The sequence below is a fragment of the Lycium barbarum genome, chromosome 12 (genome assembly GCF_019175385.1).
Source record: "Lycium barbarum isolate Lr01 chromosome 12, ASM1917538v2, whole genome shotgun sequence".
NCBI lineage: Eukaryota > Viridiplantae > Streptophyta > Magnoliopsida > Solanales > Solanaceae > Lycium > Lycium barbarum.
The window spans coordinates 92,718,985-92,743,898 of NC_083348.1; the positions used below are offsets into that span (position 1 = coordinate 92,718,985).

General features: G+C 34.4%; 3 protein-coding genes across 3 annotated transcripts; 1 reads left to right on the forward strand and 2 right to left on the reverse strand.

The window, feature by feature from the left end:
- Nucleotides 1–4,104: 4,104 nt before the first annotated feature.
- LOC132621648 (proteasome subunit beta type-1) lies at nt 4,105–9,152 on the reverse strand. The gene is made up of 7 exons (XM_060335986.1): nt 8,911–9,152; nt 8,735–8,842; nt 7,294–7,375; nt 5,214–5,343; nt 4,981–5,123; nt 4,776–4,862; nt 4,105–4,527 (listed from the first exon to the last, which is right to left on the reverse strand). The coding sequence occupies exons 1-7, from the start codon at nt 8,955–8,957 to the stop codon at nt 4,453–4,455; spliced, it is 672 nt and encodes a 223-aa protein (XP_060191969.1). The 5' UTR covers nt 8,958–9,152; the 3' UTR covers nt 4,105–4,452.
- An 812-nt stretch (nt 9,153–9,964) lies between these two features.
- LOC132621647 (abscisic acid 8'-hydroxylase 3-like) lies at nt 9,965–13,729 on the forward strand. The gene is made up of 9 exons (XM_060335985.1): nt 9,965–10,403; nt 11,160–11,484; nt 11,729–11,878; nt 12,012–12,263; nt 12,550–12,636; nt 12,764–12,842; nt 13,016–13,122; nt 13,214–13,332; nt 13,424–13,729. The coding sequence occupies exons 1-9, from the start codon at nt 10,000–10,002 to the stop codon at nt 13,524–13,526; spliced, it is 1,626 nt and encodes a 541-aa protein (XP_060191968.1). The 5' UTR covers nt 9,965–9,999; the 3' UTR covers nt 13,527–13,729.
- Nucleotides 13,730–13,793: 64 nt separating this feature from the next.
- LOC132621649 (heavy metal-associated isoprenylated plant protein 43-like) lies at nt 13,794–16,407 on the reverse strand. The gene is made up of 2 exons (XM_060335987.1): nt 15,929–16,407; nt 13,794–14,260 (listed from the first exon to the last, which is right to left on the reverse strand). Exons 1-2 carry the CDS (start codon nt 16,011–16,013, stop codon nt 13,941–13,943), a joined length of 405 nt encoding a protein of 134 aa, XP_060191970.1. The 5' UTR covers nt 16,014–16,407; the 3' UTR covers nt 13,794–13,940.
- Nucleotides 16,408–24,914: the final 8,507 nt, after the last annotated feature.

Here is a 24,914-nt window from a genome sequence, read left to right on the forward strand (position 1 = left end):
TTCCACTTCAATATCTTTAGGCCACTTCAATATCTTTAGATCTGATTTTTATTATAAGAAAAAATTAAATTGTGGTAATGAAGGTGAAGTAATATTCTAGACGTGTGGTAAGCTATTTTTTAGGTCATGAATGTGTCAGTTTCTACTAGTTCTGCTCTTCCACTGCCTGCTTAATTAAGAGCTTGCTCTTTTTTTCCTTGTCAATTGCTGCTAATCTTAGCTAAAAGATAGCATAATTAATTAGAATATATATTAGCATGTTGCTACATTGAAGATAGAATACCATGTAAGTCAAATTGTGTTTGATAGACACATTTGAGGACGAGTTTAAGGGTTCAATAGCAACAACACTTAGTTAAGGTACCAAAATAGAAAAGGGACAAGTTCGGGGGGCTGCTATGCATTAAGCCTTCTTTTTTCCATTCAAGTGAAATTTTCAAGTGGAGTCTTGATCCAAATGAGGTCAAACTATAATTTTTCTTGGGAAAACAACATCCAATATCCCTAAAATATAAAATATTTACCCGCCTCATGCCTCTCCTAAAGTAATTTCGCTTCTACCTTAGCTGGTCGAAAATATTTACCCGACATACCTCCTCGTCCAAACCCCTTCCTATGTGATACCATCGCAGTATATTTATATATCATGATGGTGTCATGGAGGATTAAGAAAAGAATTGAAACAATCCTCCATGATATCATCTCAGTATATTTATATACCGCAATGGTACCATTGTCCTGAGGAGTGTTTAATTAAAAGACTGGAGCAGTCCTCTATGATATCATCACAATATATGTATATAAGACGATAGTATCATAAAAGTTTTTTTTCGAGAAAAGTGTGTTTTTTTGAATAAATGGACATAATCATCCATAACACTATCTCAGTATATTACATACCATGATGATATCATGGAGGATTAAGAAAAAGACTAAAATAGTTTTTCATTATACCATCTCAGTATATTTATATACCATGTTGGTATCATAATTTTGGGGGCATCTCGGGTAAATAATTTTGATTTTCTTGGGGGTACGAAAGTAATGGGAGAATGGACGGGTAATTATTTTGATTTGAAAGGGCACACGCGTTCTTTCTCCTAATTTTTTTAGGTGAGATTATTACACACTTCAATATAATGACGGAATAACCAGAGGTGTTAGATAGAATCTCACCGCGCCAATCATCAAAAAGGATTCCTCATGTTTGGCTCATGCCCATTATCAAAAGGGATTTCTCATGTTTGGCCTATGAAAAAAAAGATTCATATTAGCATATGAGAAATCATGTTAAAAATATAATTAAATAAATAAAATATATTATGAGAATCTCTCTAACAATTAAATTTTTAAATGAGATAGGTCACACGCTTCAATATTTTTTTCCCATAAAAGTTGCACTTAAGTAGAATTAGTGCTTTGATGAGAATAGGTGTGGGCCTAAAATAGTGCTATTTGTGGATAAAGATCATTTTGGGTCTCAATCCGAGCCTTATTCCAGCTCATCTCTCTTTTCTGGTAATGTAATTTAGACATCACGAATAAGCAATATGCCAAAAGAAAGCCATCAGTAGAAAGGTTACTTTTACAAGAAAAGGTCCAGAAAGCCATCAGTGCTTAAGGGTGTTCATGGTTCGGTTTGGATCAATTATTGACTAAAATTATAATTAAACTAATTTAATCGGTTTTTAAATGTTTAAAATCATAACCAAATCAAACAAAATAATAACCACCGTTTGGATATTGTCGGTTTGGTTGGATTTTTCAGTTTATGACTAGCAACCATGAGACTTATCAGTAAAACATTAAAAAGTTGAAAAAGACATATTTTTTTTTTATTCAAACGATAAATTTTATTCATAGTTTAAGGTGGAACATACATCATAGAAACATTTTCACTATTAGTGATAGTGTAATACTCAAGTTACCCAAAGTTGCTAAACTATTACATATAGAGCTAAAAACTAATTTAGTAGTGGCTGTACCATTTTTATCATCTTAATACACATACCTGAAAATAAAGTAGAGCATAGTAACTTTTAGTTGTTGTTACAAACATACATATTAATTAAACATAAAGACTACCTAAAATTAAAATTAAAATATATGACATAAAAAAACTTTGTGTAATGATCCCAAACTTTGAGGCAGTACTTGCATTTTGTCCTCAATTCTCCCATTTTATTAAAAAAAACTTTGTGTAGTGATCCTAAACTTCAGATGTTTTTCTACCATTATCCCCAAGGCTAGGGTCTCGAATACAAGGAGTTGTTCTTTTCTGCTTTTTAGGAGGATTACCCACGGAAGAAGTATTAGGGCATTAACATGTGCTTGAGTTGCAGCAAATGCTGATGCTACTGAAGTATCTTCTATAGGAACCTCCAAATCTACAACCTCTATCCTTTTCATATGAAAAATATTAGAAGTTTAGGACCCATTCAGACAAGAAAAAAGAAAGGTATAAATTCGAAAAAAGAAGAAGAAACAACCTAAAATCAAATGGCTGATAAAGAAAGGCTAAAAATTTAAGTTAAAGACATTAGACTCTAAGGTGAGCTTCTCTTAGTAGGTTTACACTTAACACTTAAAGAGTTGAAAGACTTAAAGACATGGGCTTGGACATATTCTTAAAAACATAGGATTAAAAAATCATGTGAAATAAGTAGACCAAAAATTAAATTAATGATTAAAAGGTAAAAAATATTTATAATTATTTATGAAAAACTAATATTATACATATAAATAATTATAAAATTTATGTATATAATTTATCGGTTTGATTCGGTTATTTTTTAATAGAACCATAACCAAATCAAATATTATCAGTTTTTAAAATTGAAAATCAAATCAAACCAAACCAAACCAAATGTCAGTTTTTTTATTCAATTTGATTAAATTTTCAGTTTGATTTTAGTTTTAACCAAAACCGTGAACAACCCTACTCAATAGATAGGTTACTTAGAAGAAAAGGTCCACTCTATGGAGAACATATTACACATTTGGGATAATACTTTCACTGCAACAAAAAAACAGAGTATTAAAGTTAAAAATAAAAGATACAGTATTTTCTAAAAGTTGCAGTTATATTTAAATATTACCTATAGTAAAAAAAAAGTCGAAAATTTGCAGCCAAAAACTGTTATTTCACTCAAAATGATCCTCGTATAAATTTTTAAATATTTACTAGTGATTGTCTGAACATACTATTCTATGCTCAGCCGACATTATTTCAGTGAAGTAGATGAGGTAGGGAAGAGAAAAGAAAAGAAGTAGTTCTGAAAGGAAAGATGACCAAGCCAATATTTGCAAATACTGAAATACTTCTCAATTTAAGTGTCTTATTTTTTTTAACCTGTTTCAAAAAAGAATACATCTTTCTATATTTAGAGCCCGTTTGTCCATGAGAATTATTCACTTTTTTGTGAAATATTTTTTCACTTTTTTTACTTTATGGTGTTTGGCCATAAAAATTCCAAATACAGGTTGAAATTGTATTTGAAATGTGGAAAACAACCAAAATTTATTTTTCACTTTTTTTCACTTTCAATACATTCAAACAACCAAATATTCTTTGCAAAAATTATAACCAAACGCAACTCGAAAATACCAAATAAAGTGAAAAATATTTGGTTTTCATGGCCAAACGCCTAGTTAGTAAAATTTTCAATTCCAACATTTTACATGACAAATTTAAGATTATAAGATTTAAAAGACTCTACACATCTTTAATTTAGTACCACATGATTCAAAAATCTCCCTTTATTTTTTAATATTCATGTCTAATCAAATTAAGACATTTAAATTGGGACGGAGGGAGTATTATTTATGGCCAAACTATAGCTTCTCTCAGCTGCTGAGGCAACAGCTTCACTCAAAATTTGAAGAAAGGTTATTACTGTTTTAATAAAGAAAGTATTAACTGCTTTTTTCCGGCCAAAATTAGTGGACAGAATAAAAAGATTATCCGAACCAATCAGCCCCTAAAACTTGTCATTTGCGTGCAAGCAACTAGGTTCCAAAACAAAAGATAGCCCCATTAAGCCTACGTTGCAATCAGAGTCCAGACACTCGTTTCAATACAGCAGCATCATTTTGAAAGAGACGTTGGTCAAATGTCAGATGATGGTGATTACATTAAGAACCTTTCATAATTTTTAAGAAGAAACAGAAGTACCGTTCTGATCCCAACAGGTTTCCTTTCTAATGAAAGCTTATCAAATACATAAAATCAACTTGGAAGAAAGCCCTACAGAGAGTTTCTCAAGGACGCTCCACGGTCATGACCTGACAATGAATCTCCCAACAACCCCTCTAAGTCACTTATATACTTTCTTTTTCAAATTAAATTAGTTTAAACTGCCAATCTTTTCATAAAATTCACTTCATTACAATAAGTTTAAACAGCCAATCTTTCATAATCGAATAAGAAACTAAGGAACGGAGCACAAGAAATCAGTCTTTCCTCAGATCCATTTCTTCCCTACGAATGCCATCAGCATTTAATACTACTATCTCCAGCTTGTCACCCTGCAATAAGAGAGCAAAACATTCAGAAATATAGTAAAAGTTTATTTCTGATCATCTAAAACAGAGTTTCTCCCATCAACTTAAGTACATAGGAAAACACCACCTCAACATTTCAGCTCAGTAGAGTTTGGAGGGCGTGAAAAAGGGAGAGACAATTTTATCTCGCTCTTATAAACCAAAGGTCCAAGAACCCAAAGAACTTTAATTCTAAAACATATTGCCTAAAATGCATCACAGAAATGACTTACAGTGTATATATCCCTTTCTGTTGCCGACGCAAAGCATGTCTTAACTAAATCGATGGCTTCTGATTCAGAAAGTGGAGTAACGGCATCCTGCAGGGGTCATGGGAACTTCGTGAGCAAGAGAGCATGTTCATAATTTCCCCTCATTTTGAGGTCAATTTCAAATGCTTATGTGGCAAAATTTGAACAGATGAAGTATGAAGCAAACCTTGGCAGGCAGCAAGAGAGGGCTAGGAGACTTCAGTTGATTATCCAGGAAAGGCATGATCAGAGTTGAACCAGAACCTTGAGAGCTGTAACCAACCCTCTCATATGATCCAACAGCATCATATGTGAAGACACACCCCTTTCCTACAAGGTTTTTGCACGAAATTGTATAAGCTTCTTTACCAGCAAAGGCTACAAACAAACCAGACAGCATTTCCACCGATAACCTATTACCTTCATTGTCAAGGCCACCTAAAACATTGAATGAATAGTAGGGGAAGAATCGTTTGTAGTATAGTGTGTTCGAAAGAAGCTGGCCCATAGCTGGACAACTCATCTGCTTGTTGTGCTGGTGCTGGTAGATCTATTTCAGTATAACAACATCAGAAGATCATTATCCAATATCTTATTAAGAATGTAAATGCTAAACTCTAGAGAGCACATGATTCATGATAAAAGAACTACAGATTAGCATTTCAGACATCATTCTATATCTTAGACCCATTAGGGATAAGTATAAACATGCTATTTCCTGGACTGGATAACCAAGTTTGACTTGGCACAATAAATAATAAAAGAGTTGACAGTAGTTTACCAGACAGTGTCAGAAGAATAAAACATGTAAGGTGAGGATCGATATTTGTTTTCTTAGGAAATCAAAATATAATGAAACAAGAAGAGTAAAATTAGTGCTCTATGTTAGAACTTAGCATCTAAATTATTTAACAACCTGTCTATGACCTGCATAACAAAACATCAGATGCAACCCCAAACAAGTCCATGATCTATTGTCCTACTTTTTCCAATTTGCAAACCAAACATAAATTTTAGCAATTATCCATACAACTGTAATACTTTCTTTTTGATCAGTTCCATGGAATTGTAACACTTGTATCTCACACTTGGTGCAGGGAGAATAAAAGGTGGATAAAAATTTCAAAGACAAAAAAAAAATGGCTTAAACATATCAAATAAGCTATAATAAATTAATAAGTAATCAACTGAATTCATATCATAGAAAAAATTAATATAGGCACGGAATGCTAAATTTATACCTTTCATAGTGTTTTTTGTTTTTAAATACAAATTTCTACATTAGTAGAGTTATAATAAAAGCCATAAAAATAGACGAAAATGAAAAGTAACAAAATAAAGAAATATTTAAAAGAAAACTAATAATATAGTCTATAACATGGGAATATTGTCCCTTATACAGTATCCTCTTCATTCCAATCCGAAACTTCCACTTAAAAATAAAAAAGAAGAAGGTAAATCACCCCCAACAACAACAATGTCTCAATCTTGTACTAGTCGGGATAGGCATATGAATCCTCATTATCCATTTTGCTTTATTTGGAAAATTTCATACCAATATTCAAAACGTCAGGGTTCTCTAACTCTACAAATTCTCTACATTTCATACTGATATACAAATCTCTAAATCTCTAAGCATAGCACCATAAATAAGCCACAATATTGGCATCATCAATATGATCTTTTGCTTCTATTTATGTTCTGCTTTTTTTGTGTGTGGCCAAATCTGCTTATATTGTTAGAGATTATAGGTCCTTTGAGACAATTTCCTTCTTTGTGATTTTAGGTCTATCTCGTTCTTTTTTAATACCTTCGGTCAACGTGGTTTTACACCAACAGACAGATCTACATAAAACATGACCAAACCATTTCAAAGGATCTTATCTTATTCTATCGTCTGTGTGCTACTTGCATAGTTTGTTGGATTCAATAATTTCGGGTCATGTTTTTCCTAATTGAAAGAAAAGAAAAAGAGCTTAAACCTCTGGCTAAAGAATTTTAAGGCTTATGGAGCAGACCATGGTCACTGTTTCCGTCTTTCTACCACATAATGCTTATTCACTTTTTTTCCAAATAAATCAAGCACATAATGCACCTAACAATCAACCTTTGGTTCTCAACAAGCTCATAAGATCATATTGCACAAATAGGTGAAGCACACTGAACAAAGATACAACTATTTTTTTTTTTTAATGACAAGGGAACCCGCAGCTGCTACCCTTCGGGTGCACACAGGGTAAATCCGCTCCTGTGCAGTAGCCCGCAAACTACACAGAAGAGATAACCCGCACTAGGCAAGCCCCTTGGAATGAGCTCGACCCAGAAGGCAAATTCCCTACTGTTGCAGGTAGGGGGTTTTGAACTTGAGAACTCAATTATGGAAGCCCTATGCTCAACCAACTGAGCCACCCTTGCGGGTTAAAGATACAACAACATCTTACATGCTCCGTAGCGAACTGTCTGAAGAAATAAAGGATAAACGATTTTTTTAGCATATTACCAGATGCCTTGATGCCAAAACCTTTTGCAAAGCTCTCACATCAGCCTGAAATCCTGAAGACGCCATCACACATTTATCCGCTCTACATAGTCATATAGTTGACATACAATGCTGATATGTTAGAAAAAGGTTTGTGTGTAAAGATAAAAGGAGAGAAACCAATTACTATCATGACATAAGGTGAAGATTACATGTATCCATATGCATCTCATTCATTCTCTCATAATACAATTTACACGTATCTCATTCATTGTTATACTTTCTTCCACCCAAGGCAGAGACACATAAAGGCAAGTGAAATTTGATTGTCTCCCTCCCCTTTGGTTGTCTGGCATCAACTCAATGAGATTAGTTCTCTTCTTCTCTTTTTAACATGCTAAGTCAATAGTTATGGCTTGAATTATGATGGTTCTCTATAGTCTATTCAGGGGCGGATCTATTAAGCCCCGGGGGATGCCACGCCACCCGCTAGCTTCGGTGAAAACGCTAGGTATATATGTATACACTAGTATAAAATAATATGAATAATTTGATTGCCACCTGGAGTAACATATGACGACTCGGTGCCAGTGGCAAAGAGCAAAGGCTGCCTCCCTCAGTGGTGAGGGTTTGAGCTTCACCAACAACATTTTTAACAAAATTTTTTGCTTGCTGCACTAAATAACGCACAACAGCACGCATACACGGTAAATTCCCACAAATTTAGGAACCCATTATCAGTTAGTATCAGTTATATATTTTATATTTTAAAATGAATTTATCTTAATGAATGAGATTACTCCACAAATTTAGGAACCCATTTATATCAGTTGCCTCTTTCTTTTTCTTTTTTTTTTTTCCTTCTTTTCCTTAATTCCTCTTGACTTGCTTTTATTTTTTCCTCTCTTATTAATTATTTGCTTAATATAAAAAGTTAAATTATCATAAGTTTTATAGTTCAAATATCTTCCTCTCCGATCAGAACAAAAACGTCATGTGCCAAGTTGTCATAGTTATTATATTTTTCCATTCGATCGATTTGTCTAATTAAAATTGAAAAGACGAATAACCTGAACTGAAGCCCAACGTCATCAAACCGACCAATTTAAATACTACATAATAGTTTAACTCATCCGTTTGATATGAAAACAGAAATTATGTGAATAATTTGATAACAGCACTTCTTTATAAGCAAGAAATCCTGTAGGTTCCAATAACCACGTGCCACTCCGATTGCTGTGTACGCTACTGTTCCCCCCTATTACGAATATTATACATGGGGTAGATGTCAACATTCTACCGGAAATTCCAATCTAACTAGGCTCCCAGTTACCAATTTCAATGATTACCGATCAAGTATATACAACTTTATATCAGGTGTTATTAGCCTACTACATCATATTAGGCAGCTAAACGGAACAGAAAAACAAGTCAATTGAAACAAACAAAAAAAGGAACATACAGTTTAATGATCTTGGAGTAATCACGAGTAAGAATGTTGTAACCAGTGGACATGCGAGTATCTGCTGCAATTACACAGTAATCTGCTCCAGCTACTGCCACACACGTTCTGCAAAATCGTACCCAAAGGACATAAGAAAGCAAGCCAAAAGAAAGTACTAATTTATGAAAGATTACCCGCCATTGTTGTCATAAGGAGACCAGTTAGCTTGTTGCTTCGTCATAGTGATTCGATGTGTATGAGAGATGCAGCTAGGGTTTTTTTTTTTGGAGAAGAAGATTCAATTGGAAGAAAGAGGGAATAACTGATTGATTATTTTCCTTCGTCTTCAGCAAGTCATCAATGGGCTTTAGTATTTCTGCTTCCTCATTAGGCCCAATGTTTTGTCTGTGCAGTCTTCGCGATCTACTTGAAAGTGGGTTTATTGGTCCCTGCCCAACTTCTAAATGTTGACTAATAAACAAGGAGAAAAACCTTTTTTATTTGGATATGTGTTTCACTTGTCTCATTTGAAATACCCCTCAAATCAATTTTTTCAGCTTGCAATTCTCCATTTTGAGTTGAAGTTAAAATAATGGAGTACTAAATTCTGAAGCAGATATTGATTTATGAATATTGTTTCAGGTTGAAGTTACGAAATATATTGTGTAGACATACGTCCACTAGACCACAGCCAAAATAAGTGCACGATCTCACTGTCAAGAATCTGCCCTCATGTTGAGCATGCAAACGATATCCAATTTTATCAAGGAATACTAATTTATTCCTACCAAATCGCCGTTGGGATATTATATATAGACAGAGTGGTTTTAAAAATAGTGAGTACAACATTATTTCACATCGATTGACTTAAAATAGTGAAATTACCATTGTTCAATTATAACTCGTGAGGGATCCCTTGTAATTCCTTCATGCTTTGACTTTACAGAATCAACTCATCCATTTCGAGCAATTCATTTAAACACATAAAAAGCATCCAAGGCCAGGAGGTTTGCTATCTCGTATGTTTTTTTTTTCTCCGTAAGATGGTAACTTACTACCTCGTATGTTTGGTTATCCTCCACAAAATTTCATGATAGCTGTCAATATCATCTTTTATGTGGTCACTCATAATAATAGACCATGCAGGCTATGAGAAGATCACATTTAGCATCTTAACCTAGAAATATCAAGTCCCCATCAGCACAAAGAAAGTAACTGAAAGCAACTCACATTTTTGTCAGCCTGTCCTATTATTTTATCTTAAAGATAGATCCGAACCCATTATGCAAAGCAAGTCAAGACAAAAGATCCAGGCTTGTGGCATCTTGTCCTATGGTACATTGAATCTTCAAATCTCTACCAAATGCACAATTGTTATGCCCTATAAAGAGAGTGCATTACTATTAGTGATAGCTTGTCCATTCAGGTTGACATTAAAATCCGAATATACTTTGTCAATGGAAGAGATTCTTCTCCTAGTAAGCAAATACTATGATATTCTTCTGGCTTCAATACTTGTCATAAGTATTACACTTTACTTATCAAAGGTATCAAGAAGAGCTAAAGATGCAAAAAGCTGTATACCTGGGAGTTTGGGAATACCTTTTGTGGGCGAGACCTTTGCACTTCTATCAGCAACCAACAGTGTCAAAGGTTGCTATGACTTTGTTAGACTCCGACGCGAGTGGTAAGAAACTCCATTTTAAATCCGTCAAGTGCCAATGCAATCTCAAATCCAACACTTTCCTTTTTCTATATTGAGATTAACATACTAGCTTTTATATTTAGATGACACAGGGTCAACTGTTCCAATGACTTCATAGGCCTTAAATTCAATATTTCCCAAATATTTATAAATCAGCATATATTTATTGATCGATAAGGTTTGGTTCATTCTTTGACTGCTCTGCTCACCCCCAAAAAGAGAGAGACTGAATTTCTTCCACCTTCCCTGTACGAGTAGTGAAGAAGTATAGTCTGTTTCATGATAAAAAAATCCTTCCTAAAGAACGCGTTGCGGCTTTGGTATAGGACAGATAATTGTGTCTTCTCAACAACTGAAGTCATCCCCCTTTTTGAGTTTTTCCTCTAATCAGGACTTGGTTCTAAGTTTATCTCCCAAGTCTGCAATATGGTGATGTGGAAACGCGAACCTTTTCTGGGTTTACCAGGGAATTGTACTCGATATTCCCTAAGGATTTAACTCATATATAACTACAACTTCAATGAGTTTACCAGGGAATTGTACTCGATATTATGAACAGAACTTTGTAGTTATCTTTTTAGGTGAATCTAATATAAAAGTTAAAACTCATTGCCAAATAGGCTAAACCATCATGTCATATGAAGCTTCTGGAAACCTTTTTTTCAGTCTCATTTGTTCCTCCAGCTTTACAGCTATAGATTATGCAAATTATGGTAGTTTGATTGTTGTTTAATACAGGTATGGGAAATGGTTCAAAACTAGAATTTTCGGGAAGATACATGTGTTTGTTCCAAGTGTTGAGGGTGCAAAAACGATTTTTACCAATGATTTTGCTCTTTTCAATAAGGGCTATGTGAAATCGATGGCAGATGCTGTGGGAAAGAAAAGCTTGTTATGTGTTCCTCAAGAGAGTCACAAAAGGATTAGGCGCCTCCTATCTGATCCTTTCTCTATGAATTCACTGTCAAAATTTGTCCAGAGGTATGATAACATGCTGTGTGAAAGATTGAAGAAAGCACAAAAGGAACGGAAGAGCTTCACTGTGCTTGACTTCAACATGAAGGTAATTTGTCTTTAATGGCTTTGCATATATTGCTCCATATATACACTAACTTCCTCTACCAGAATCAACATCTCAGGCAACACTTCGCTACTAAATTACGCTGTGAACATGGGAACTTCTTGTATTGTGGTAACTGGTAAAGGTGGCTCAAAAATAGCTTTAGCTTTAGGTTGTAGGTTTAAATGCTAATTGCAGAAAGCTGAAGGGCTGCGTGTACACTGACCTCTGCGAAAATTGGATACAGATAATACTTGATGCAATGTGTGATATGTTGATGAGCATCAAAGATGCTTCGCTGCTAGAACAAATTGAAGGAGACTGCACTACTGTTTCTGATGCCATGCTATCATTTCCAGTCATGATTCCAGGCACCAGATACTACAAAGGAATCAAGGTAAGTTGACTACTGAATGCAGGACATTGCTTGCAATAGGACTTTAGTAAACAGATCATCAATTATGATATCATGTACTAATATAATAGAAATCTATCCTTTTATATTATGCTCACCCTCAATTTCTGTGCAGGCACGTAGGAGGCTAATGGAGATCTTCAAGGCAATTATAAAAAATCGGCGGAATGGGAAGGAATATCATGAAGACTTCCTGCAGTCCATGTTGGGGAAGGATTCCTCTCCAGCCAATCAAAAACTTGATGATGAAGAGATCATGGATAATTTGTTAACATTGATAATTGCAGGGCAAACAACAACTGCAGCTGCAATGATGTGGAGTGTCAAGTTTTTGGATGAGCACAGAGAAGCCCAGCACAGTCTTAGAGTGAGCATCCGTCACAAAGACTTTTGATTACACTATGCACTCTTCTGCAAACAAAAAGATTAAATATCCTACTTTTGGCATTTCTAAAGCAAAATCTTCCGATTAAACTAAGATGTAACTGGTGACATTATGTTGAAGAAGCATATTTCCTTCGACCAATTTTGCCGTACATTTGAGAGTATGGAAATTGATGAGAAGTATAGCTCCCACATCTCTGGAAAGTTGATATAAAATTCAATCATTCTATATGGTTATTATTATGACTTATACTACTATCAACTTACAGGAAGAACAACTTTCAATACTCAGAAGCAAGCCTAATGGAGCGTTACTTACCATGGATGATCTCAATAGCATGTCCTATGCCACAAAGGTTTGTAGAAACTATGTCGTATGATCTTTCTTTTTGATTTGTTTTACTGTAATTACTGCAAAATTTTGGTACTTTATATCTGGCACCAGAATAAGATTAGATGTGACTCAATTTCCTCTATACTTAGGTTGTGAAAGAAACATTGAGGATGTCCAATGTACTGCTATGGTTCCCTCGTGTTGCACTTAATGACTGCACTATTGAAGGCAAGTTTATCCGTAGCACATTGCTCCATATTTGCAGTAGTCTGTGACACTGCATCGACATATTTGCTTTAACTTACAAAAATGAAAAACAGAATTCCTCTGTTTGTTGGTTCTTCCCCAGTAAATTACAGAAATAAGAGTCATCTGACAACTATTTTTTTTTCTCTATGCAGGTTTTGAAATAAAGAAAGGGTGGTATGCCAACATAGATGCAACATGCATACACTACGATCCAACATTATACAAAGAACCTATGCAGTTCAACCCTTCAAGATTTGATGTATTAAGTTTTATTGCTTATTTTATCTTGGGAAACTTTGAAATTTGAAAAACACTATTTATCCATTAATAAGCAATATTCTCAAATTCAGGAAATGCAAAAGCCATATAGCTACATTCCTTTTGGATCAGGACCCCGAACTTGCTTGGGAATTAACATGGCAAAAGTGACCATGTTGGTATTTTTGCACAGATTGACAAGTGGATACAGGTCGGTCGATATCTTTAGAGTAATTGGTCATTTTCCAGCTTTCAGTTTGCAATTTCCTAACATATGAACTTGCATTTTTGTCATTGTATAGGTGGACTGTTGACGATCAAGACCTCAGCCTCGCAAGAAAAGCACATATCCCCAGATTAAGAAGTGGGTGTCCAATAACTTTGACAGCCTTGCAAGTTGAATAGCAAACTTTTCCAAATGGGCCCATTAAGAAGATGCCATGTATTAGTTCAAATCATGAATCAGAGAACAACATGATATTGCATTAGAACTTAGAAGTACGTAATGTAGCTACAAAAGTTTACTTGTGGAAGAATGGGGCTTAGCAGTAGATAGGATAATGTCATCCACAATTCATAGTGTATGAATAAAAAAGAATCTCTTCTTCAGCGAATTATTTCTTCTTCGTTCATGACAGCTAGTACAAAATTGGAAAAATTAAACAAAAGCAAAAGAAACAGCCAACAAGAGTAATCATGAAATCTCAGTCAACACTGTAGATCCGCCCCTACGTATTCGAACTTATAACACTGATTGGTCCTTCTTGGTGACATTATGGACTTGTCTGCTTACAAAATTGTGCAACTAAGAGCTACGTGCTACAAAATAGAGCATTGTGGGGTGGGTTCTTCCCTATGTGTCATGTGAACGACATGTGGCGATCTCTGGCAGCAAGCACAGACTGGGGGCATAATGTGACCATACATATGGGCCATGGGCTGGGGCTCGGGTTGTGGTTTGGGTTTCTGGTCGGGCTTTTTCTGTCCATCTGGTTTTGGAGGAGCTGGTAGAGGCCCAATACTGATCACCTCAGCAAATTTGCCAGCTTTTCTTGATCTAACAATGACCTCGTACGGGTCAGCATCACCCGTTACACTCAAAGTCCCTTTTGCGTCATCAATTTCAATTTTTTCCACACCTTCAATATCAAATTGTAGAGTTTCAATTTCATATAATGCATCCAAGTAGCCGTAGGTAAACCTGTTAACTGGTTCGGTTTAACCGGTTAAAATCGGTAACCGGACCGGTTAAACCGGAACCGGTAGAACCGGTTAACCGGTTCCGGTTAACCATTTAAAAATTACCGGTCCGGTTCCAATATTTTTGAAACCGGAACCGGACCGGTTTAACCGGTGAAATTAAAAAAAAAAAAAAAAAAAGTATATATAGTATATACAATATAAGTATATATAGTATATATATATATTAAGTTATACATATATATAAGTATATATAGTATATAGTACATATATATAAGTATATATATACTTATATAAGTAAATATAGATATATATTAAGTTATACATATATATAAGTATATATAGTATATAAGTAAATATAGATAAGTATATATAATATATATAGTATATATAGTATATATAGTATATAAGTATATATAGTGTATATATTAAGTTATACATATATATAAGTATATATAGTATATAAGTAAATATAGATAAGTATATATAATATATAAGTAAATATAGATAAGTATATATAATATATATAGTATATATAGTATATAAGTATATATAGTGTATATATTAAGTTATACATATATATAAGTATATATACTTATATACTATAAGTATATATAGTATATATATATTAAGTTATATACTTATATAAGTATATATAGTATATATATTAAGTTATACATATATATAAGTATATATAAGTTATACATATATATGTATATGAAAAGCACTATTCTGTATTGCTGACTTGCTGTTAGCCTGTTAGTCAGTAAATATTTAAACTTTAATTATAAACTTGTATAACATATGTAAATATACCTACAATATATTAATAAAAAAAAAAAAAAAAAGGTTTTAACCACTTTGAACCGGACCGGTTCCGGTTTGGGATTTCAAACCGGTAAACCGGAACCGGTTAAGCGGTTTCGATTTTTAACCGGAAACCGGCCGGTTCCCTAACCGGTTACCGGTCCGTTTCCGGTTGCAACCGGTTGCCACCTTTAGCCGTAGGATGTGGATATGTTAGAGTTAAATTAATATGGTATTGTGTACAAAGTGTTGGAGTGTAAATGTTTAACTTTATATTTTTTGTTGTGAATTTGACCAATTTTTTTCTTTTGAAATGAAATTAATCCCAATTTTATAATTTGAAATAGTCTAAAACGTTTGGCGCTGTTAGACAAATAAAAATTTGTTTGATTCCCTAAATAATAATATGGACGACGACATACCAAATGAGATAGATGGAGCATTTCGTAAGAGTATTCGATCTAATTTAGAGATTTGAGTCATTAGAATTACACCTTGTTGATCATCCTGGATGGAGTATTTCGAAAGATTGTCATATCTCAATCCTCCGCTAAAAAGTGATTGAACAATAATGCTTAATAGGAGTTTCGCAGAATCTTTTTTAAAAAAAAAAAAAAAAAGTCAAAGAAAGAAAAAATATACCGGCAACATGAGGTCAAATTCACAGACACATATATATATGACAAAAAATACTTAAATTAGTTAGTGCAGATTTTTAAATAGCAATCTAGACAACAAAAGGGCAAAAACAAAGTCACAAAATAAAAACAGTAATACAAAATTAAGAAAAGTTGCTGTACCTGGCAGTCCTGAAACTGCTTTAAGGATCTTCTTCTTGCATTTATCACAAGAAACATCAACCTTCAAAACAGTCTTTTGCACCATTAGCAAGAAGGTTTATTTTGGGTCTATTTCAGAATATCCTAATTTTATTAAATCGACTATGGTTATGTCAATTCAAAGAAAACAATAAAACTCAACCAACTAAGAGATCAATCTTTGGGTTGTTCACCATCCTCTCATTTTGTTCTCCAATAAATGCTTCCTTCCAATTGTCTTCTTCCGTCATAGAAAACAATGCTATTAGTTTAATTATCATTTTCAACGCTTGATTTTTTCCACTCCATTTTTTTCTTTACCCCCTTTGTATTATTGACTTGATTTTTCTTCTCGAATGTTCTGTCATCTATGTAACAATATTATGGGATTTGCTTGGTTCCAAGTTAAGTACCATATGTCGAACTCAACAACCAAAAAAAAATTCTTTGTTAATTTTTTTGGGAGGAGGTAAATAATGAATAGTGAGAAAAATAAAGAATTAAGATGACAATGCTCACGGCAAAAAATTAAAATCCCCGAATCCACATGGTACGTCTAGATGGAGTTGAAATTACTAATTACTTCTAGTATATAGCAACTTCAATACTCGTAAAACATCTTTTCTTAAAAACTCTTCATCATCAAAGGAACAAAGAGATTCCTATTCAGCCCCCGGTAGCTACGAGCACAAATCGATTTAACAAATTACATGGAGTGATCACATAAATTATTCGCAAGCTTACGCACGAGGGAAACTTGACACATAGTGATAATCCCGGACATTTCGTAGTGCTAGATCTCATATTTACAAGTCGCCCATATGTTTGAATTAGATTGTAGAAGCCCAAGACTTTTCTAACTCAAAAATAATTTTTTTTTAAAAAAAGAACCCATTAAAAAAAAAAAAACCTAAATAACCTTCACGCACAGATTATGTGCGTAAAAGGACCAAAGTGTAGTTTTACACTGAAGTCCTTTCACGCACAGATTCTGTGCGTGAAGTGCGTTCCCTCCCCCCCCCCCCCCCCCCCCCTTCCGCCCCAACCTTTATTCTTTGGAAATCAAACTCAAAATTAAGTTTTTTTCCATACTTTGACCGAAAATTAGTCACGTTTCAAAACACCGAAATATAAATATTTTATATAGAACTTAATATTTTTTTTCCTGTACAATAATAACGACTCATTACATCAAGTATACATATACATTTAGATCGTCGTTTTAGAGGTTGTAAAGTGCTCCGAAGTGAGTTTGAAAACTTGTTATACATATACATTTAGATCGTCGTTATATAGTTCTAATTAATATAGGACGTCGCACAAGTTATTATTAATCGACAATAAATACTAAAATAACTAATTATCATTAAAAAAATAATACCCAAAAATATATATAATATTAACATAAAATGTACATTTTATTTATAAATATACAATCTCCTAAGGCCTAAGGATCCTCCTAACCCCACCACCGTCATTATCATCAGGATCCTCTCTCTTCCTCTTAATGACAGGATGATTTATGGCATGATCATCCTTTCTTCCCTTCTTCAGCTCCTGGGTGAAACACATGCTTCCTGTGGAAGACGGCAGCGGTCTCCACCTGAGTAGCCTCAGTAGATGCCTCAGGAGATGACTCAATCGAAGGAGACTGGACCACATAAGCAGAAGAATGGACCTGAAATAACATATAAACAATTTAATGTTTCATAAACTAAACATGAAATAACATATAAACAATTATTTATTTAATAAATTATTTCTTTGTAAAAAAACAAACCTGTGTGTCGACTGCCTCATGAGATGGCTAGTTAGAGGGCTCCTTAGCTGGCTCCTCAACGGTCTCCTGAGCACTACCCGGAGCTATAGCTGGAGGTGGAGACGGGTCAATCTGAACAAGAGGAGACGGGTCCACAGGCGCAGAAGAATGAACCTATAATACATGTAAATAATTTAGTTTAGATTAATAAATAATTAATTAATACATTATTTTATTGTAAAAAAAAAACTTGTGTGTCGATGGGCACCTGAGATGGCACGTGAGAAGGCTCCTGAGCGGCCCGCGGAGCCAGAGATGCAGATGGTGCCGTAGGCCTGGCTGTAGAACGAAGAAAGTAGTCATCGAAAATAATATTCAAGTCTATGTCCTCATCTCCGTCTCCCATATGTAGATCACTAACTGGCACCAGTGGAAGTGATAACCAAGGATCATAATGTGGGACCATCTCTGGCGTATATCCAGGTCTCTGTGAAGTCGACGGCCTGGAAGAAGAAGTCGACGGGATATCTGTAGCCGACGGAGCTTGACGGGCTATATTGTCAGGCTCATCTACTAGACCTCTGCCAGCCCCACCACTTCTATCACCCCGACCACCTCTATCAGCCCTCCACCCTCAGGAACACCCTATGGTGCAGGCTCTGGAACATCCTCATCGACACGATGCCACTTCTATGCCTGTGTCATACCAGTGTCGGTAAGATGAACTATCCGTGCTGCATATGCCGCTATCCCGGGGTCGATGGACTTTGTAAGGGGAATGCTCTCATGGCGTATCATCAGAGTCATTCGTAGCTGCATATATTTGCAATTTTTAAGAATTGAATAAATTCGTAAAGTAATATATAATAAGACGACGATTGAATAAACTTACCAGCGCCTCATACGCTCCTCAGAGTGATGCATATCCTCGGCCATCAGGAAGCGACGTCCAGGGGTTGGCAATCAAGGAGAGAGTGATACGCATGTACCACATCATGTATTAATGGACCGGAGTATCATGTCTGACCGCCGTTAGAGTCGCCATCCTCGCGTTCCATGCATCGACTTCCTGGTGCATACGCGCCCGCTATGCTACACTGTCGATCGAACGCTCGTTCCTGGTATAGCGGGTGTGCTCCCAACGTGTAGCCGCGGGTATGTTCTGTACATGCCCAAATTGCTGTAATACGCGGTCGGGTGCGTGATGCTCGACGATGTCCATATAGATCAATGGACACCGTGCAGTCCATATGTGCTCACCAGCCCTACAAAACGCCGGCAGCTGACCCAAAATCTGATCATACGACGTCCACATGAAAGCCTATAAAGGGAATTCAACTAGTTAACAATAAAAGACTAACAAAAATAACAAACTAATGTTAAATAAAAAAACTTACCTCGGGCACCGTCATGCGGTCTAACTGATCCCTAAACGGGAGAATGACATGGTGCGTCTCCACACCTATGGTACGACCTCGCGACCATCTCCGCGCGTATGGCATATCCTCAGCAACATAGTCATCGGGAGGGTGAGCAGCTATGGGCTGAAAAGGTCTCAATCTAGTCCACACCCATATCGGTCGTAGTCATCAAAAAAATTATTTATCAGTCGTCGTTTCGAAATTTTTTTTTTAGTGTTTTATCTACACACACTTAAATATATTACCTGAAGAAGAGCGCTAAATGCAGCGACCTCAAGCCTCTCGCCCATAGAGGCTCGATCAAATCCTCTGTACATGTAAGCCAGGACAACGGCACCCCAACTGTAACATCCCAGCTGGTCTAGGTCCTCAATAAAAAGCAGATACTTGATGCTCATATCCGCACCCGTCGTGTTCGGGAACATGATGCTCCCGAATATGATGAGAAGATATAAGCGAGCACGTCGGTCAACATTAGCCTCAGGCGTCGCCTCGTCAATCGAACCCTGCATATCTACGAGGCGCAAGTGAGCATGGAGGGAGGACCGCAACAACCGACTCCGTCCACGCATATCCCTCTGTAGAGGCTCGAAGCCAGTGAGCCTAGTCAACTCCTGGCGATACGGCAGTATCTCTAGAGGCTTTACTCTATACAATTCATGTTCATCAATCTGTAGACCATAAATCACCTCGACATCCTGCAAGGTAATGGTAGCCTCGCCTGTGCGGAGATAAAATGTATGGGTCTCCGGTTGGCAGCGCTCAATCATGGCCGTCACTAGAGCCCTATCGTGCACAAGCCGACCAACCTCGATGCACCGGTAGATACCACCCCGATGTAGTATATCTATGACACGGGGATGTGGGGGAATAACCTCTAGAATATCCCATGCTGACTCCCCCGAACGGGCACAAACCACTCTACTAGAGGATACCGATGCATCCCATACATACTGGGACCTATGCTCATGTTGTAGATAAAGTACCTCTCTGTTATCGAAGGGCCCCGGCTCCATGGTGGTGTCCTATCTATTTTAGGCATTTTAAATTAATCATTAATACATAAAGTAAGGATTAAAGTGGTATATTTTTTACGCATTTCAAATTAATCATTGTTTTTTTTAATTAATATCTAATACATAGTATTAGTTGTGTAATCTTTTACCGAGAAATTATACAAAGGATTCAATCCTAAACTAAGGATTTTCAATTTCTAATTAGCAAATAAATAAATTAGCTATTAAAGATATAACGATTAATAATTAACAAATCAAAAAATTAACAATTAGCTAGCAAACAATTAGCATATAATTAATAAATAAACAATTAACTAACTAATCAAATAAAAAAAATTAATTAGCATATAATTAATAAATAAACAATTAACTAACTAATCAAATAATTAAAAAATTAGTAAAAAATAAAGAATTGGCTTAACAAAAACTAAATAAATAATTAGCTAGTCTAACAATTGAAATAACTAATCTAACAATTACCAAATACTAAATAAACAATTAATAAAAAATAAATAATTAACTAACTAATCAAATAAAAAAATTAATTAGAATATAATTGATAAATAAACAATTAACTAACTAATCAAATAATTAACAAAATATTAACAAATAAACAATTGGCTTAACAAAAACTAAATAAATAATTAGCTAGTCTAACAATTGAAATAACTAATCTAACAATTATCAAATACTAAATAAACAATTAACAAATTAACAAATTAACAACAAATAAACAAATATAAAAATAATAAAAAAGGAAAAAACGGGCTGAAAACAGCCCTTTTGCGCACAAAAAAAGTGCATAAAAGTTTTTTTTTGTCCATATTCGCACAATAGTAATGTTTAGGTTAATAATGTAATAGAAAAATCGTAGTAAAATACCTGGATTGAAGCTTTGATTTTGAGTTTTTGAATTGAATTATACGCCGCTTTATTGCGAAGAAACTTGTTCCTAGACTTCAATATACCAAAAATATTAACTTTTGGGTTGGAAATCAACAAGAAAACGAGTTTTTAAACGCGTGGGACCACGAAAAAGGACCTTTAATGGTTGATTTTCCTTTTTTTTTTTGAATTAGGGGGACCAGTGGGGAAGAAGAAGGGCCCGATTTATTTACCTCTGTGCGTAAAAGGATTTCAGTGTAAAATTACACTTTGGTCCTTTTACGCACAGATCTATTTAAGTTTTTTTTTTTAATGAGTTATTTTAATTTCAAAAATTTATTTTTGGGTTACAAAAGTCTTGGGCGCTAGATTGTATGATGCCACGTTGCATCTCATAAACCTCATTCTAATTGGTCTATATACCAACAACTCGTAGTTAGGGAATTGAACAAGTTGTGATAGGGCAATACTAGTAAAATGGGTGGCACGGACTATTGAGCCAACATGATTGCTAAACGCATTATCTGGGGATAAGCAAGAGCCTGAAAAGAAGGGCCTGATAAAAAAAATACTACGAGACTATCTTTTCTTAGCTTTTTGGTGGATCACTTTCATTTCTTAGCTTATTTTTTCCTCCCAGTGCTCCTCCTTCCTCTTTGTGTGGTCTACAACTTATACTAATCAGTAATATACTACTTACTTAATTATTTTGGCCTTTAGCTCAACTCAAAATAACAATGTCACAAACCCTTCTGATCAATTTTATATATATTTAACAGAGCAAACATGTTTTAATAGTACTATGCACCAGAATTAGGAATCCTAACCACCGCACTATCAACTGCTTGTACAAACTAGCTTTTATCAAGTTAATTAATGAGCATCTGACTGAATAAGAGATTTACATTATTTAGAACAAAAAGGCCAAACAAGCAATAAAGAATCACTACTATGGCCCCCAACTCAAAGATGCAATATTTTTCCTATTTATAATCCCTCAAATGACGCGTGTACAAACGCCAGCGTAGTTACGGCCCACCACTCAATATTCCATATGGTGCAAGTTGATTTGACTTGCTCTTAAAGCAAAACAAAGCCGGAAAATAAAAAGATGAGTTGAGTGGTGTCTAATCCAAGGAAAATTTTATTTTGTGTAAGACACGACTAATGGACAGACATAAGTTGTATGAGGTTGCTCTCATCTTTTGCCAAGTGGATTTTGGGTCCCAGTTAGCAATTCTTGTCCCAGTTTTCAACAAAAGAATTGCTGAAGTTTCAGCACTATTTTTCTCTCTCCATATTCTCATTTTTTTTTTTAAAATAAAAGTCAAAAACACACTTCAACTATCATTTTTTTTTTAGTTTTATACCTAAACTATCATAAGGTTGAGAAAACTACCTAAACTATCGATATCTAGTTTGCAAAATACACTTCAAATTATTCTTGAATGGCATGTGATCTATACTCTCCATTTTATATAAACATGTTGCTAAGTGTTGTCCACGTGGATAAATAACATCACAATGGCACCTACATGAAAATTAAAAAAAAAAAAACTATTTGTTTTAAAAAACAAACTAAAAAATAATAATTTTTTTAAGAAAAAATATCAAAAATTATACAAAATAAAAAAATAGTTTAAAAAATGAAAAAGTTATTTTTTTTTAAAAAAGAAAACTAATTATTTAATTTTCACATTTAAAAAAAAATCAACTTTTCCATTTTTTAAATCTTTTTTTTTTCTGATTTTCTAAATTTTTTGATTTTTTTTCATATATTTTTTAAAATCCAGTTTTTTTTTTAAAAAATTAGTTTTTAATTTCCATGTAGGAGCCACCATAGCATTTCTTATGCCATGTGAAAAGTTTTTTTGAGAAAATTTCAACTTCACTTGCCTCTTGGAAAGTGAGTTCACACATTTAGTTCAGGTGTGTTTTGCAAATTAGATAGTGATAGTTTAGATAGTTTTCTTAACTTTATGATAATTTAGGTATGAAACTAAAAAAAAAAAAAGGTAAGTAATAGTTGGTTTATTTTTTACCCTTATCTCTTTTTTCAACTTACATCTTGTTTTAATACTCTCTCTCTTATTCCAAGATATTCCTTCTCGCGTAACTCTTACTTCTAGCAATTTAACATTGACTGGTTGTTTCATTCTTTTTCTTCCAAATACTTTTATTATTTTCTTTTCCGAGAAAATACCAATCTTTTAGTTTCAAGAAATTTTAAATTTTTCTGTATGTTTGAGCCTCTAAATACAATGATAAATGATACTAGTATAAGTTTTAGTACATTGTTGTACATGCAGAGATTTTGGCATTATGGATCTTTTTCATAATCGAAATTATAATTGGATAAATTATCTGCCCTTTCGAAGCCTATTGTAAAAAATATTGAAAAAAAAAGAACTGTAGACATGGAATACACAAAAATAAATGCATGGCAAAAGTAATCTAAAGAAGAATAAATGAACCCCTTCAAAGATACTTAAAAGTTAGATCCACGAAATAATCTTAAGAGGGAAAAAAAAAAACAGAAACAAAGAGTGCCATTAACCTTGAAAGCACTCAAATAATTCAATTTTTGTTGTTACCATGAATCCCCAGAAACAAAAAACAGCCATAAACAAAAACATTCATTACTTAAATCCAATTTTAGACCCATTTTTGGTCAATGATTTCCAACATAAATTATTCCTTGATAGTCAGCTATTATTTGGCCATGCCTCCCAAATACATAAAAGAAAATTGACATCAGGAGTGAAGAATTTTATGGGGAAAAAGAGAATAAGATCTGCTTTTATTTTGTATATCATGAAAACTCACAAATAAAAAGAAAAGAAATAAAAGAAAGAAGATAGTTCAAAATATGAGGAGAGAGAATGGTGCTGGGGATGAGAGACTTTGGTTCACACGTGAGTGCCCCATATTCTTCTCTCTCACTGAAAAGTCGCACAGGAAAAACATTTGGCAAAATATGAGAGGAACCTCACACAACTTATATCTGCCACGTAATATTTGTGTCTCATGCAGAATAAATTTCTCCTAATCCAATATGGTCCTTGGCAGAAAACACTACAAGCGCTTAACATGATGAGAAACCCACTCGAAACAGCCACGACACTAGCTTTATTGCCCATTTGCTCAGAGTCAAACACAAGGACTAGGGACTCCAAAATAAAACCATAAAATCATGACGCTCCCAATCCATTTAGGGTTGGGCAGGTTAATGACCAGTTTGTTTTAGTAACTCAATCCATTTTGATTCACTTAATTCATCACAGATAATTCATGGGAGACTGTCTAAACTAAATTATTTTTTATTTTATATGTTATATATAGTCAATTAGTCATAACTCATAATATAGGAAAAAAGATTTTTTGAGGTACTTAAACAAATTATAAGAATATAAACAAAAATTTTTAAACTTAATTAGAATTGAGAGGTTGGGGTATGATTCTGTTTCTAGCTCATTTAAGCCCAAATAACTTTTGGGCGGATATTTATTAACGCAGTGTTTTTTGACATGCCCAATTTCAGCTCAACTCACTCATTTGATACCTTCGGACAGTGCATATGCGCAAATAGGCAAGATAAGGTGCTAACTTGACGAATGGTGGCAGGTTGCGTAAGTAGTACTGTATAGTACTCTCTCCGTCTCAATTTAAGTGTTTTACTTTCTTTTTGGGTCTGTCCCACAACAATGAGTGCCTATTTCTATATTTAGTAAGTTGACAGTTCAAACATCCTACATGACAAGTTTATAACCAGAAGACTCAAAGGATATTTTAATACATTATACGCATCTTTAATTTAGGACCGCAAAATTCAAAATCTCTCTTTATTTCTTAAATTTCGTGTCTAGTCAAACTAAGACGCTTAAATT